The sequence below is a fragment of the Glycine max genome, chromosome 14 (assembly GCF_000004515.6).
Source record: "Glycine max cultivar Williams 82 chromosome 14, Glycine_max_v4.0, whole genome shotgun sequence".
Lineage (NCBI taxonomy): Eukaryota > Viridiplantae > Streptophyta > Magnoliopsida > Fabales > Fabaceae > Glycine > Glycine max.
In genome coordinates this window covers 9,647,559-9,664,435 of record NC_038250.2, presented here as the reverse complement: position 1 = coordinate 9,664,435, position 16,877 = coordinate 9,647,559, and the positions used below count along the sequence as shown (strand labels likewise).

The window sequence follows — 16,877 nt, the reverse complement described above, 5'->3', positions numbered from 1 at the left end:
TTTAAATTCTGCCAATTTTCTAAAATTATGTGACAATACTATTTCAATATTCCTTCCTCATAAAATGATTAATTCTCTCCTACTCATGTGTGTATAATATATTAATATTTAGAATACTAAGCTTATTTATGATTTATAAAAATAATTCATATGGTACTGATTTTGTTTACTATCAAGGTTTGAAATTGCATAAAAGTGCTACTAAAAAAATAATTAAAAAAAATCCATGGTGTTCCCACCTCATTTAAAGGTAGATTTATAGGGTTTAACTACTTAATTCCCATCCGTCTAGCTTGCCCAAATATCTCAGCCAGTATAAGTCGGTATCATGCATAATTGCCTTTTAAAATATGGCTATGCCTATGCTGCTTTTTTGGGGGGCTTCAAATAGCAGTTTCGAAACTTTTTGGATAAGAAATTTAGTAGCATGAATTATCTCAAGTTTAAGTAAATATTTTAACTATTTTATTTTGATGCTTTAACTTTTTTATTTTTTTCTCCAAAATAATTGATATTTAAGAATTTTAAAATTTAATTAATATTTTTCTCTCAAATACACTCTTATTTAATCTTCACTATTAGTATCATAAAGATCAAGATATTAAATAAGGACATTTTAATCTAAATATAACAAATTTTAGTTCCATTAAATATTTCTTAATTCATGTGTAATAATGTTAATGATAAAAAAAAATGAAATGAGAGTATTATTTTGAAATGGAAGAATTGTTGTGTTGGGATAAAAAGAGTTTTAATTAATATTGATTCAAAATTTAATAAACATTTTTATTAAAAAATTATTTATAATGCATTAGAAACATATTATAAGAGAAAATGATTTTTTTTAAAAAATATTAGTGAATCGTTTAAGGATATTAATTAAAGCATGTTTTTATGGGTTTGATTTTCAAGATTATAATATAATTAATAGAAACTTCTGTGAAAAAATATAATTAATAAAAAAATTGCTACTAGTGATACTGTTCAAATATATTTTGTAGTTTAGATTATAATTATAACAAATAAAAATATTTTTTATGATATATAAGTTTTTAGAGACTATATAAAAAAAATAAAAAATCAATTTTCAGTTAACTGCTGGTTTCCTCTTTTATCTCTAATAAATGATTAATTTAAATATAAAATCAATTGCTACATATAATTTTATACTTTTTTAATTTCACTATAAAAATTAATTATTTTAAAAACATTTACGCAAATAAATTATTTTAAAGCTACTTTTTAAATATAAATTTATTGCACAATAATAATAATAATTCATTATATTTATAATCAATACTAGTACTATCTAAGAAGTAAGGATAATATATTTCAAACACGTGTAGTAAAATATTATCATAGTTGTGCAATCTAGAGACTTTTTTACATAAAAGATAAAAAATATATTTATCCAAATAATACAATAAAAAATATATACGTCAATCAATGATGCAAGATATTTTAGCAAGTGAAAAGTCAGTTTCTCTCGAACTAATTTCTCACTTGCTTATTTATTCCTAGACATTAGGGCATCGGTTTCATAGAGTGTGTTAATTTTTTTTTTTCATAACTGTTTATTTTCTATTTTTTTTTTAAAAATTGTTTATGTAAGTTTTTTTTTTCTTCAATCATGCAAAATAACACTACATCCATAGTTTTTTTAAATGAAAAAAAATGAAAACTATTAATATTATATATTTTTTTCTATTTTCTTTTCATTTCCATTTTTAAAAAAATATTTTAATCTTTCTATAAAAAATTAAAATTTATTTGTTGTTAATGAAATTTGTAGTTAACCTACATTTTATATTTAGGGATTACACTAATATTTAATTGATAAAACATCATAATTATGAATAACTGTTTATTTGTCTAGGTTACCTTTTTTGGATAAATTTTTATTTATTTATTTAAGTCTTCTTTATTTTTCGTCTACTTGAATCTAGATAAATTTAGTTTCATTTTAGGATTTTTTTTCTTTTTAAAAAAAATACTATTCTAGATAAATTATATTTTTTATAAATTAATATATATATATATATATACACATATAAATTAGTAAAATAAAAAAATTAACACAAATTAAAACAAAAAAACAGTTAATTTTTTAAAAAAATATTTATTTATTGATTATGAATTGTTTCTGATTTATTTAGTATTTTGACTTTATATTTATTTTAATTTAAGTGTCAGTATTAAAATATTCTATGTGAATAATTTTTTATGAATTTTTAGTCACTATTGTTTGTTACTATTATATTTTTGATAAAATTACTACAAAATAAAGATATTAGGAATAAAAATATAATTATTTTTATATTTTTATTTTTTCAAATCAACAATATTTCATTAATCACTTTTAAAAAGATTTCAACTATTCAAAAAATGATAAAACAAAAAATATGCAAAAAAAATAACAACAACCTATACAAAATAAAATTATTTTTCAGTCCAAACAATTTAAACATAAATATAGATAATTAAAAACGAAAAAAAATAATAAATTAAAATAAATAACAAAAAAACTAGTTATAAAAAAAATACATGTTATGAAATCAGGATAGAAAATAAATAACATTATTATTTATTTATTTGGCAAATAAATAAATAATAATGTTACATTACATGCAGACGTGAAGAGGACGATGGTGGCGTCAAAGGAGAGTTGCGCTGGTCAGGCTTTATGAGAATAGGTAGGACCATCATCTCAAACAAATGACCTTCCCGAGGTCAATAAAAGACTCAAAGACTCTGTAATATTTTTCGGTCATTGCTGGATTACTGAATCGCAATTCGCAAGTTAATCTAATTTAACCACAGTTTATATTTATTTTCTTAAGATAAAATTATAATTTTGATTGTCTTAAATATGTAATTTTAATATCTTATAATTTAATTCATAAATTTAATCATTTAATTCTTTTCTATCCTGTTTTCCAATCTCAAAATTGAATTTGATTGTTATTCATTTAATTCTTATTACCGTCACATGTTATTCGTTTAATATATGTTAATTTTATGTATTTAATTAATATCAATCTTTAATAAATTTGTAATATTTAGAAAATAAGTTTTGATCTTGTTTAAAATTTTGAGTAACATTTCTTTAAAATTCAAGGTGCACTGGACATAATCCAAATCATTTATTTATTAAAATTATCATAGTTATATGGCAGACATAATCTAACGAAGTAAATCAAGTTTTACAAAAGGCAATAGAATTATTTCATTTATTCAGTTATTGTTTTGATAAAGATAATTATTTTTCAAACCAGTAATTCTAGTTGATGAAATAAGATAAATACAAATTTTACTTCAAGATAGCAATATAAGCTTAGGGAAAGAAGTTAAAAGGGAAATGACTGACAATTTTATCATCTTAAATGATAAGATGTGATTATATTTAATAAATAAATAAATAAATTTATAAATGATACAATTGTAAGATATAAATTTAATTTTGTCCTATAAATGATATTGTTTAAGTGTACAAAAGATTAAGAAATTAAAAAATGACATGGCCGTCAAGCAAGATCGGGATAAGCCAACTGATACTCGGTCACATCCTGCACACTGAATCTACCGGTGGTCCGAATACAATAACTATGATTGCATGGTTTAGATTGATTTTTTCCTATATTTTTATAATTGTATAATTTTATATTCTTAAAAAACATTTATTACATACTTAATCTTATACTTTTTTAAATCTAGAAATTTTAGTTAGTTAAAATCTTTACATACTTATATATATTTTATTAGAAATTTAATGTTTTTATTACATACTAATAAAAAAACAAAAATAAAAGTTAATCAAACTTTTTATAAGTTAAAATTAATTTGTGTACAAGTTTAAACCAATTTTAGAAAAAAATTGTTATAAATTAACTTATGCATAAATTAATTTAATTATATTTTTATTCTTTTTTTAAATTTTTGATGAAGTTTATCCTAAATTATACTGTCTGTCGTTTTATTTCTAATATAATTACATTTTTTATTCTCATTTTTTTATTTTTTAATAATTTTTTTTAATTTTTGTGGTTATTAATGGATAAATAACAGATGATAGAATTACAAGTTTCTTAAAAGAGATAAATTGTTTTAAACTAATTTGTTGGGGTAAAATTCACCAAAAATTTAAAAATTAAAGTAAAAGATACAATTAAGCCTTTAAATTAATAAGGTAAACTTAATTATATTTGTTCCTTTTGATTTTATTTTTCTTTAGATACTTATTTGTAAGTTTATGCAAATAGAACCTACGTGCCACATGTTAGCTTGGGTAATTGAAGTGTGGAGTGAGAAATAGAGTTGTTTCTCTCTCCAAATTGGAACCACAACCACTTACCAACAATAGCAAGGTCAATATTACTAACTAGTTCAATGTCACTGTTCAGATAATTGCTTGATGGGGACTGCAGTAAATTTTGTCACCTTTTCTCTCAACTTTACCCCTTCCTATCTAGTCTCCCAATGTCAACATAGTCTGGTTTTAGGAGAAAAAAATTACCTCAGTCAGATGAATTTAATTTTGTTGGGATAATAAAAATCAAGGAGGGGAGAGGAGGTCCTCGATCAAATGAATTTACTTTGTACTTTGTACTTTCTTTTTCTTGAAAAAAAATCCTCTCCATTACTAAACTCTTAGAGAAATAAAAGAAATGAAAATGATAAAAGTATTTATTCATATTCTCAATTTTTTTATAAAATTAAAATCAATAATTGTTTTGAAAGATTAAAATTAATTCTATTATATTTATAGAAATTAAAAACATTTTAATTTATACATTTTCGGGCATAAAATTTTATAAATGGAGTCTTTTAAACAAATATTTGATGCCGTTGAACCCCAATCTAACTGAAGAAACTATATTTAACTTTAATTAAATTTATTTTTTCTATAAATATATTAAATTGAAAATAGCTTTTGTATTAAGTTAAAAGTTTTATATTAAAATCATTTCATATTTATTGAGATAAAAGGAATGATTTGTACAAATGGTTATATACACAAAATCTAAATAAATGCTTAAAATTTGGGATTATGATTAAGCTCTTTAAGGATACTAAATTATATGATGGAGTTATTTAAAGAAACTAAAATAAAATAGGAAAACAAGAAAATAAAGAAATAAAACTCAATAGTAAGAAAACAAAGAAAGAATCAAGATAATATTTCTACATATTTTGACATACACCCTCAAGCTGGAACATATACATGTATCCAATACATATATTATCTAGGGAAAATGTAAAAACTTAGCAAACATGTCATCAAGTTAATCTTTAGAACAAACAAGTTTTGATGATACTTGAGAGATCTTTTCTATTATAAAATGACAATGAAGAAATAGAATCAAGTTAGTATAGTGTTTCTAAAGGAGGGAGTAACGAAACAAGGTTAACTTAGAAAGAAAAAACAAAAAAGAAACTTAATTATCACCCATATCACTCCATACTTGACCACTTAACAAATTAAAAGTAGATCGAAAAAGGCTTAATCACATAAGCAAAAGGTATTTTCATGTTCAACCACTTTGCCGAAGTTATCAATATCATCAAGGCAGAAAAGAGAGACTTAACCACCATACAAAAGAAACTAACATCATCAATGTTTAACTATTAAGAATAAAAGCAAATAATGTCCAAATAGACATAAGTAAATCTTCATGAATATAACCATAATAGGTAAACAACAAGATAAATCTTTTAAACTGTGCAACATACGATGTCAAGAACCTTTATGAAATCTACAAAAGAGATTTTAAAGGCAATATCAAAGCTGTGATAGTGATACCATATTAAAATGGAAGGGGTGATTTCTCCTGTATATGGGGGAGCAATTTGTATTACTTATACACACAATATCTAAATTAATTCTTAAAAAATATGTAAAGAAATTAATAACATGATCAAGTTATCTGAAGATAAAATAAAATAGAAAGTTAAGAAAAAAAATCAAATAGAATTTGGAAAAATAAAGAAGTAGAATCTAAGATAACATCCTTGCTAAAAAAAGAGAATCTAAGATAGCATCAACAAATCATTCCAGCACGTTTTAATAACACGAAATTTACTTTTAATCAAAATTAATCTAATAAAATTAAAATATTTAATTAAGTTTATAAATACTCAACAACATATTAAATTATATTGTAATGATTTTTTAGGTTGTGTTTGCTTGGAGAGAAAAAGAGGGAAAACTAAACAATAAAATTATTCAAAATTTACACTTTTACGTTTTATTTTAATTCAAAATTTTCATCTTAATTTTTTTATTTTTATTTCTTTTTTCTCTGCTGAATACATCCTTAATTATTTTTGTCTCAAAATTTGCACACCCTAGAGAGAATTCGTTAGAGAGAACAATAATAGAGACGGTATTAAATAATTAAATTAATACGAGGATGCATAACTACCAAACAAATGCGATAAATAAATGAGACGACGAGAGAGCGCAACTTGGCAATGAGATAAATAAGATAATTTTTTTTAAATAAATTAGAAAAAAAAAACATAATATCATAAACTTGAATCCAACATTCGAAGAGAGATGGGCAATAAAGAGAAAGGTCATTGTCACCTCAAACGGATCGCAATGGTCGTTGGAAAAGGACATTATTAGTTCACACTTTTTATATTTAACTTACTAATTACTAATTCTAAAATATAAAAATTACTTCAAGGATGCATATATTTTATATGAATAGATGATTATTTTGGTTTCTAAATATGTTTACGTTATAATTTAGTAACATAATAAATTAATATTCAAAAATAATAATTTGATAATTGAATATTATAATTAAATAATAAAAATAATCTCACAGATTTAATGAAAAAATAAAATTATAATACTTTATATATATTTATAAACTAAATTAGAATTTTCATTTCTTAAAGACTAAATTATTATTCACTTATATATTTTTGAAAACTAAAATAATCATTTATCTATTTTATTTTATTGCATAGAAGAATAATATTAAATAATGTAACAACAAATTAGAACATTAAAATAATAGTATAGAAATCTATATCACTGTCCCCAGTTCTTACATGACCCATTTCCCCATAAACTCTTTGCAGATAATGCAATGGCAAAACCACGAAGAAAGTGACCCCTGGGAATCAAAAGTTAAAACCAATGGCATATCATAGTGTACAGTGCTTATTTACTATATGGCATAGCCCTCACTGGCATAACAGTTTAGTGAGAGAGAGAGTGAAAACAAGTGTAAAAAGAGAGAAAGTTAGGGAGATAGGGAGATAGGGAGATAGGGAGAGAGAGAGAGAGTGCGTGTGCAGAGTTTGCAGGCTTGTAGCAGAAATGGTGGCAGATGGTTTTAACTTTATGTGTGAAATAATTTTCTTCTATCTCTCTTCTCTTTTGTGTTTTCTTTTCTCTCTCTTTTCTTTTTCTTCTTGCATCTTCTTGTGTTAGGGAGTGATGTTTGTGGCAGAAGAACGATGTGATTGCACAGCCAAAGCTGTGAACTTGTTCTGTTACTACTTTGTAATTGTGATCAAAGGCTAGAGGGTATGCAGAGTGCACAGAAGAATACTAGTCTCAAACAAAACTCACCTCACTAGTTACTACTACCCTTTTAATCTCAAGCCATAGTTGAGTCAAGTGGTGCAGTGTCACTAAGCATAACACCCTTTTTTGGTTCTTGTTCTGTGGTTTCTTGTGCTTTGAACAATAGCTTTTGGAAAGAGCTTGATGATGGTGGTTGTTGAGTGGTTTCATGGTTAGGCTGGTGTGAAGTTGAAAGTTCTGCAGTTGCAGCTATGGCATTTCGATTTGGAGTCCTTATTCTTGCTTTGCTAATTTGTTTGAGTGTCAATTCTGTGGAATCTGATGATGGTGAGTGTTGTTTACAGTTTCAAATTTTTTGTTGTTTCTTTTGTGTGTGTTTGTATTCTTTGAAATGGAATTTTCTACCAAACTTTGTGGGGAGGGAGAAGGAGAACATAACAATGTTGAAAGTTGAACTTTGGCTTTGTGGTTCTTAACAATAACAAAGAGGTGTGCGGCTTGTAGCTATGGCTGCCATTGTTAGAAAGCCAAGCACCCTTCATGTGTTTTTCTCTCGTTTCTTTTTCTTGGTGAAGGGTGTTGGAAAAACACGTAAAACTGAATTTTTTTTTCCACTTCTTTTTTTCCTTCTCTCTTTCTTTGCAACCAAATATGCCCTTCCTTTGCTGTTTCAGTTGGTCCATTTTCTTTAAAAAGTCATCCTTTTCCCGCGAATGCTGAGTTTGACTTGGTTTGTTTTTGGGATCTTGTGATTTTTCTTTGTAATGCAGTTGTCAAAGTTGTCAATTTCCACATTGTTAGAATGAATTATGTTACTTCTTTTACTGATGTCAAAGTTGTCAATTTTCAGCATGGTTCTCATTGTGGAAATGAATTTTCAATAAAATGAGGGTTGCATAATAATATAATATAATATACAAGTGTATATAATTACATGGTATGAATTTATTAATATGATGTGGAAGAACTTGATTTTCTTTGACTTAAAGGTTCAAACTATGTTCTGATCTGCATGGCTAATGTTAGAATACTTTTTCATTGAAGGAGCAACGTTGTTAGAGATAAAGAAGTCATTCAGGGATGTGGATAATGTTCTCTATGATTGGACTGATTCACCATCATCAGATTATTGTGCCTGGAGAGGGATAGCATGTGATAATGTCACCTTCAATGTTGTTGCACTGTGAGTCACCATGTCCTTAGACATTGTATATAGGCTTCTTCACCTTGTTCCTTGTCAATGAAAAAATAAATCAGTTTGCATTTTTCACTTACCCTCGTTTCTTTTGCAGCAATCTTTCAGGGTTGAATCTTGATGGTGAAATTTCACCTGCAATAGGGAAACTTCACAGTTTGGTCTCTATGTAATTATTACTCTCCTTCAGCCAATTTTTGATACAGTGATGTAGTTGTGGCATTTGCATTGCTTATCTTTTTTGCCACTTGCTTGATACAGTGACCTCAGAGAAAACAGGTTATCAGGGCAGATACCGGATGAGATTGGTGACTGTTCTTCTTTAAAGAACCTGTATGTCCTCACCCCTAGAAGAACTAAATTCAGTTTATAATTAGACTACATAGTGACTTACTCGGAACTTGGATATTTTATTGTGTTTTCAGGGACTTATCATTTAATGAAATTAGAGGGGATATACCATTTTCTATTTCTAAGTTGAAACAGATGGAGAATCTGTGAGTTTTTATTGGTATTTCTCCACAATTGAAAATTTTGATCTTTGGATGAGGTTATGACCAGTTTTTCTGTGTAAATTGTAATTTGTATCTCAGGATTTTGAAGAACAACCAGTTGATTGGACCAATTCCTTCAACTTTGTCTCAAATTCCTGATTTGAAGATTCTGTAAGTCATTATTGTATTTCCCATTTCTCCTCCCCATAACACTAATTTTAGGTTCTATAATTGACATTCTCGACTCCTGGAAAATGCTCTCCAGAGACCTGGCTCAAAATAATCTTAGCGGAGAAATACCAAGGCTTATATATTGGAACGAAGTATTGCAGTATCTGTGAGTATGAGCAATATGCAAATGGAATTTCTATATCTTTTGAGTCTTTAGTTCTGTTTCTATATGACTCATCATGATTCTAATCTTGTTGACTTTTCCCCCCCTTTTCTTTCTCATTTAATAGAGGCTTGAGAGGGAACAATTTGGTTGGTTCACTATCACCAGACCTGTGCCAATTAACTGGGCTGTGGTATTTGTAAGTTCCACAATCACTCTCTTTTATAATCCAAGTTCTAAAAAATGTGCATTTCTAAGTGGATATATGATTGTTTTCCTCCTATTCTGTAGTGATGTGAGAAACAATAGCCTGACAGGAAGTATTCCAGAGAACATAGGCAATTGTACTGCCTTCCAGGTCTTGTATGTAATCCAATTGCTTGACTTTGCCATACCTTGTTCTTATTCTCTTTTTTACCTTTCTAATGTCTTCTGTTAATGCCAGGGATTTATCCTACAACCAATTAACTGGAGAGATACCATTCAATATTGGATTCTTGCAAGTAGCAACTTTGTATGTGTTGCATGATCCTTCAAGTTATTTTTATGAGAATGATATTTGGTCTTTCACTTTCCTTGTCTTGGAATTTCTTGATAGATTTGCTTGAGTTTGGCAGGTCGTTGCAAGGCAATAAACTCTCTGGACATATTCCATCAGTGATCGGTCTCATGCAAGCACTTGCTGTCCTGTAAGCATTGTGTGTTACTAATTTCTGAATTATTTTTTTTTTTGTGAAATTTGGTCATTGACTTGATGTTTTCTCCCTAATGCTCTTTTAATATTGATTTTATTCCAAATTTCCAATCCAGAGACTTGAGCTGTAACATGTTAAGTGGACCAATTCCTCCTATCTTGGGCAATTTAACTTACACAGAAAAATTGTAAGTGGACCAATTCCTCCTATCTTGGGAAATTTAACTTACACAGAAAAATTGTTAAGTATAAGCAAGTGGTTTTGCATTTATATCAATTAGTTGATTTTGTTATAAATTGTGCATATCAACAACTTTGAGAAAACATGACTTCACTATGTGTTGAGCATAATTTTTGAATTGTTTGTAGGTACTTGCATGGAAACAAGCTGACGGGCTTCATCCCCCCAGAGCTTGGAAATATGTCAAAGCTTCACTATTTGTAAGATGCTTCAGCTAATAGTTGCCTCTCAACTGGGTGGTATTTGGTTTATAGAATTAACCTTTAAGGTTCATCATGTTGTAGGGAACTGAATGATAACCATTTAAGTGGACATATCCCACCTGAGCTTGGAAAGCTTACTGATCTGTTTGACTTGTAAGAGTGGTTACTTTGAAGTGTCAATTTTGTTGTTTTTTGTTTTAAGTTTGATAAGTCACTCCTTATTCTTTCAGAAATGTTGCTAACAACAATCTCAAGGGGCCAATTCCTAGTAATCTTAGCTCATGTAAAAATCTCAACAGCCTGTAAGCCACAAAACTTGTACTATTACTTTGCTACAATTGTTTTTTGTAATACATTAAGGTGACAGTTTTTTCTATCCTTTTAGCAATGTGCATGGAAACAAATTGAATGGATCAATTCCCCCTTCTTTGCAGAGCTTGGAGAGTATGACCTCTTTGTAAGTTTCACCTTGACACATCAGGGACATTTGTTTGAATGTACCTGCAATTATGTTTTGTTTGGTTCTATTATTGTCTTTCCTGTAAACATGTCATGCACAAAGATATGCCCCCATTCACATCACCACATCCTGATTTCTACCATGCTTAAACCAATTATTCTTTTGCTTAACATCGATTCTTATTTCTTCATGACATTGTGATGATCTTCCTCAGGAATCTTTCTTCCAACAATCTTCAGGGTGCAATTCCAATTGAACTGTCACGGATTGGTAATTTGGATACATTGTAAGTATGAATTATTGATTTATCTCGTTGTGCCAACATCTTTACAATGGTACTAACAGATGATTTTCTCCCCAGGGATATTTCAAACAATAAATTAGTTGGTTCCATCCCTTCTTCCCTTGGTGACTTGGAACATCTTCTGAAGTTGTGAGTTATCTGCTTAGTCATACTTAGAATCTGGACCATGTCTTCTTGCTGAAAGCTAATATTCATTTATTTTGTTAGGAACCTGAGCAGAAACAATTTAACAGGAGTTATTCCAGCAGAATTTGGAAATCTTAGAAGTGTTATGGAAATGTTGGTCCCTTGTATTTTTCTTATAAAAACAAATTGTTTCTTTGTTTTCTTTTGGTCCCTGATTATTCAACATGCTTCTATGTCACAGTGATCTTTCAGATAATCAGCTCTCTGGCTTCATTCCTGAAGAACTTAGTCAGCTTCAGAACATGATATCCTTGTAAGCTTCTTTTGCTTCTCTTTCTGTATTTGTTTTACAATCTCTTATGCTTTTCTTAATAAATTCTTTATTCTTTATTGTTGTGATGTAATTAGATCTGTCTAATGTTGGACTCTGGATTCAAGTAAATGATTTTGGAATTCACTCTTATCTTTTTAGGTTATAGTGCCTAGTTGAAAAAATGTGCCCAATAATGAATACTTATTCATTAGGTCTGAAGCTGCAAATTGTATCTTTTAGTACCACTGGTACTCAATTAATATACTTATTATATCTTTGCTGATAAAAAAAAAAAATGAATACTTATTCATCTTAATTTTAATATAGACTTCTGTTTTGTTCATAGGACTTGAATGGCTTCAGAATAAACACCATTTGAGGTTTTTCACATGTAAATGTTGTAGATGATTATTGAATCCGGTAATTGTACTACATTGTTAATCCTAATTTTCTTGGTTTGAAATGATATATAGGAGACTTGAAAACAACAAATTAACTGGCGATGTGGCGTCACTTTCAAGTTGTCTTAGTCTCTCTCTACTGTAAGTTTTCTTCAATAACAACAATTTTGTGCGACATTTTTAACAGGCCATGTCACTTTCACCTAACAAGTTGAATATTTATTGTGAAATTTGTAGTAATGTGTCCTATAACAAACTATTTGGTGTTATCCCCACGAGTAACAACTTTACCAGGTTTCCCCCTGACAGGTGAGGGAGGGTCATTCACTTTTGACATTGTCTTTAACTTTAAAACAAGTTGTTCTTGATTCATACAACCTTTTATTTGCAGTTTCATTGGAAACCCTGGTCTTTGTGGTAATTGGCTGAATTTGCCATGCCATGGTGCTCGTCCTTCAGAGCGAGGTAAGCTGAATTTTCTAGCAGGAATTTCTTGTTTCCTGTTATCACTGTCTGACTGTTGCTTTCATCTTTCAAAATGCATGGACGGAGGTCAATAAAGGCTGCTGTGTGCTTCCTATGACATTCTTTTTTATTCAAGAGAGAAAAGGGTCTAACACAGAATAAGCTAATATATTTTATTGACTGTGCAGTTACATTATCTAAGGCTGCCATTCTTGGAATTACTTTGGGTGCCCTTGTGATTCTTCTTATGGTATTGGTGGCAGCTTGCCGACCACACAGCCCCTCTCCTTTTCCTGATGGATCATTTGACAAACCAAGTACTTATCTTAGTTGCATCCTTACACTTTAAGCTGTAGCCTTCAACCAGCATAATCAAAGAGCATGCTGGGGTTTCATAATTTAAACTGTCTTTACTCACTCTAGCATAATTGAAGTGATTGAAAATCAGTAATTGATTGGATTGAGTAACAGTATGCATTAAAGTTTACATGATTGCTTTTGACTGTTTAGGATTTTGTAGTGTTTCATTTATTATAATGGTATTTTATTATCATTCTGCCTATTTAAACTTAAGTTGACAAGTTACTGACTGCATAAGCTATGTTATTGACAGTTAATTTCTCCCCTCCAAAGCTAGTGATTCTTCATATGAATATGGCACTACATGTGTATGAAGATATCATGAGGATGACTGAAAACCTAAGTGAGAAGTATATCATTGGATATGGTGCATCAAGTACAGTTTATAAATGTGTTCTTAAGAATTGTAAGCCGGTGGCTATCAAGAGGATCTATTCTCACTATCCCCAATGTATTAAAGAATTTGAAACTGAACTCGAGACTGTTGGCAGCATCAAGCACCGGAATTTGGTCAGTCTCCAAGGCTACTCCTTGTCCCCATATGGCCATCTCCTGTTTTATGACTACATGGAAAATGGCAGTCTATGGGATCTTCTTCATGGTAAGTTTACGCTATTTTTTTTTTTCACTTTTGCAGACATGCATGGAACCCTTTATTTAGAAGGTATCTGTCTCAATCTCCTCTTTTAAATAGCTGATTAATGTATAATGTGCAAATCAATTCATCCAATGTGTATGACTGAGTCATGGACTAAAGTTTCTTGTTTCATGTTTGGCTTTTGCTTGAGGTTCCTGATCCCTTTCTGCTGTATTCTATTTGGTTTGTTGCATAGAGTTTGAGCTTGTAAATAATGTAATGAAGAAATATTGTTAAAAGATATCATTAATCCATTTTGGTTGTCCTGCTTGAAGGTAGCATATAGTACAATCCTACCCCTAGCATTGTTAAGTGGTTATTTTGTGTGCCACATTTGTATTTTATTAGTCTAAGCAATGCATTGGATAACAGCAATTTTTTGAAAACATTTAGAAGCCAACTTATGATTCTATTATGTATGGTTTTCTTGTGTCAGGACCTACCAAGAAGAAAAAGCTTGACTGGGAGCTGCGTCTAAAAATAGCACTTGGAGCAGCACAAGGACTTGCTTATCTACACCATGATTGCTGTCCTAGAATCATCCACAGGGATGTGAAATCATCTAACATTATATTAGATGCAGACTTTGAGCCTCATCTCACTGATTTTGGCATTGCCAAAAGTCTCTGCCCCTCGAAGTCCCATACTTCTACTTACATAATGGGCACAATTGGCTACATAGACCCTGAGTATGCTAGAACTTCGCATCTCACTGAGAAGTCTGATGTGTACAGTTATGGTATTGTTTTACTCGAGTTGCTAACTGGAAGGAAAGCTGTTGACAATGAATCCAACCTCCACCATCTTGTAAGTTTACTACAAATTTGAATACAAGCGTGCGTGTATACACACATGCTGACGGATTAGCCTTGGTCTTTTATGAACTTAGGTATATATTTATTGCTCTATCTTTAGTCTGAATATTCGAGGCATGCTAGAATGCTTGCTTTATCGGACTCAAAATTGCTTGGCTTATGATTTAAGATTGCAAATCTGATCTCTGCTAAAACATCACTCTCAACTTGGTAATACTTAATCCTTGTTCTATTGTTCACATACTAATGTCTCTTATTTGTGTAGATTTTGTCCAAGGCAGCAACCAATGCTGTGATGGAAACAGTTGATCCCGACATTACTGCCACATGCAAGGACCTAGGAGCTGTAAAAAAGGTTTATCAGCTTGCTCTATTATGCACAAAGAGGCAGCCAGCTGATAGGCCAACAATGCACGAAGTGACACGTGTACTCGGAAGTCTCGTGCCATCAAGCATCCCACCAAAGCAACTAGCTGACCTACCACCTGCTTCAAATCCATCTGCCAAAGTGCCATGCTACGTGGATGAGTATGCAAACCTCAAAACCCCACACTTAGTAAACTGCCCCTCAATGAGCACTTCAGATGCTCAACTCTTCCTCAAGTTTGGAGAAGTAATCTCTCAAAACAGTGAGTGAGTGAGAGGATTTTGAAATGAAAATCAATTTCAAGAATCATGTATATTATTTAAAAACCAAAAAAGAGAAGCAAAAAAATGGATTAGGGGTAATAGTTAATGTAAATGTTTATAAAAAGTTTTTAGTACTAGTTTTTTATGGTTGGTTCATTTGAACAGGAAAGATATGTATCATCATCATCATCACAATTTGAAAGGTGAAGTAAACCCAATTCTTATTCTTGTTTGGTAGCACACAAGGTTTTGCGGTAGTAAAAGTTAAGGGTCTGGGGCCAATGTTGCAGGGTGGGGTGGCTAAGGTCATAAATGGTAGGAGGGAAGCAAATATTATTGCATTATGTGTGAACATCAATAATGCACTGAATTCTTAGCTGGCTTTGGATCAGTTATCTGTCCGAATGCTGGCAGTATTCAGAAAAGAGTGTATACACATTACCTCTTTTAGGATAAGGTTTGGTTGGAAGAGAAATGAAAACAAAATTGAATTAAAATAGAGAGAAATATGTGTGGGACTCATTATTTTTTAATTTTTTTTTCTCTTGAATAGTAACTTATTTCCCACAATCAAACAATCCTTACTACCTAATGCCATTTGTACAGTAAAGTGCTACGAAGTTGTCATGAAATTTTGGGTCACTTTGGCCTCACATAACGGAGGGAGGGTTCAAATTTGTGGCATTGGTTCCCGGCCATTGTTGAGTCAAAAAATGTTTAATGCGGTTCAGTGTCATTAACTGTACATAACAAATTATTCTATATGGATTTTTTTAAGTTTAAGTAATTTATGTGTTGAATTAAAAATCTATATTGATCTATACTATTAACTTCGTTTTAAAATTATATAAAATAAAAACATCCAAAGCACAAGTAATGTCTTTATAAAATTAGTTTTGCTAAATATATTCAAAATTATTCTACAAATTCTTTCTCAAACACCCTTCATGTATGTACTTTAAAAAATAACAAATTACGTGGAAAATAAAAGATTTTACTAAGTGTCGGTTTGTTTTTGGTTATAGAAATCAGCTTTAGTACTTTTTAATAAAAATGTGTTCATTTTATTTATTTATTTATAGGAATGAAACTCAACTACAAAAATTTATAGCAATTCGTCTACATTACTCAATTTACTGATATAAACTCCCTATAATAAAAAAGGTATTCTATTGTAAATTGATAATTAAAATTAATTTAAACATATATTAATTATTTGTAAGATTAAAAATTAATTTTATTAAAACTAATTTTATCTAACTTAAAAGGTGGATTGCTAATTTATTCATTATAAAAGAGAGTCATAAGGTGATTTGGTGATTGGAAGAAGGATACAAGGACAACCACAGATAAATCTAGAAATGTATAAAGGGCAGCCAAATGTTTATTTTATACAATTATTTAAATATTTAATTTTAATAAATAATTATTTAATAAATTATAAGTTTCACAAATACATTTATTATTAATTTTATATGTAAAACTAGATATAAAATTTACTACTATAAGAAAACTAAGTATACATCAATTCAACATCCTATTTTTTTTATTCATTTTCTATATTAATGTTTTTTTCTATTAACAAATGTTAGTTTGTTAGCTTTCTTAAAAACATCATAGGAAAATTTTAACTTACAACCTGTGTCTCTCCTCTCTTTCCCC

General features: G+C 29.4%; 1 protein-coding gene across 1 annotated transcript; it reads left to right on the top strand.

The window, feature by feature from the left end:
* Positions 1-7,118: 7,118 nt before the first annotated feature.
* On the top strand, positions 7,119-15,443 carry LOC100782307 (LRR receptor-like serine/threonine-protein kinase ERECTA). Its single transcript, XM_003544500.5, has 27 exons — positions 7,119-7,870; positions 8,588-8,726; positions 8,836-8,907; positions 9,000-9,071; positions 9,164-9,235; positions 9,332-9,403; positions 9,498-9,569; positions 9,694-9,765; positions 9,858-9,929; positions 10,012-10,080; positions 10,184-10,255; positions 10,377-10,448; positions 10,630-10,701; positions 10,786-10,857; positions 10,935-11,006; positions 11,090-11,161; positions 11,379-11,450; positions 11,526-11,597; positions 11,676-11,747; positions 11,836-11,907; positions 12,381-12,449; positions 12,546-12,617; positions 12,700-12,773; positions 12,962-13,090; positions 13,387-13,734; positions 14,207-14,577; positions 14,851-15,443. Exons 1-27 carry the CDS (start codon positions 7,795-7,797, stop codon positions 15,220-15,222), a joined length of 2,943 nt encoding a protein of 980 aa, XP_003544548.1. The 5' UTR covers positions 7,119-7,794; the 3' UTR covers positions 15,223-15,443.
* Positions 15,444-16,877: the final 1,434 nt, after the last annotated feature.

Coding starts and splice junctions, on each gene's coding strand:
- LOC100782307 (XM_003544500.5), top strand. CDS start 7,795: ATGGCATTTCGATTTGGAGTCCTTATTCTTGCTTTGCTAATTTGTTTG. Junction 9,570..9,693: donor AACGAAGTATTGCAGTATCT/GTGAGTATGAGC, acceptor CTCATTTAATAG/AGGCTTGAGAGGGAACAATT. Junction 10,256..10,376: donor ATGCAAGCACTTGCTGTCCT/GTAAGCATTGTG, acceptor TTTCCAATCCAG/AGACTTGAGCTGTAACATGT.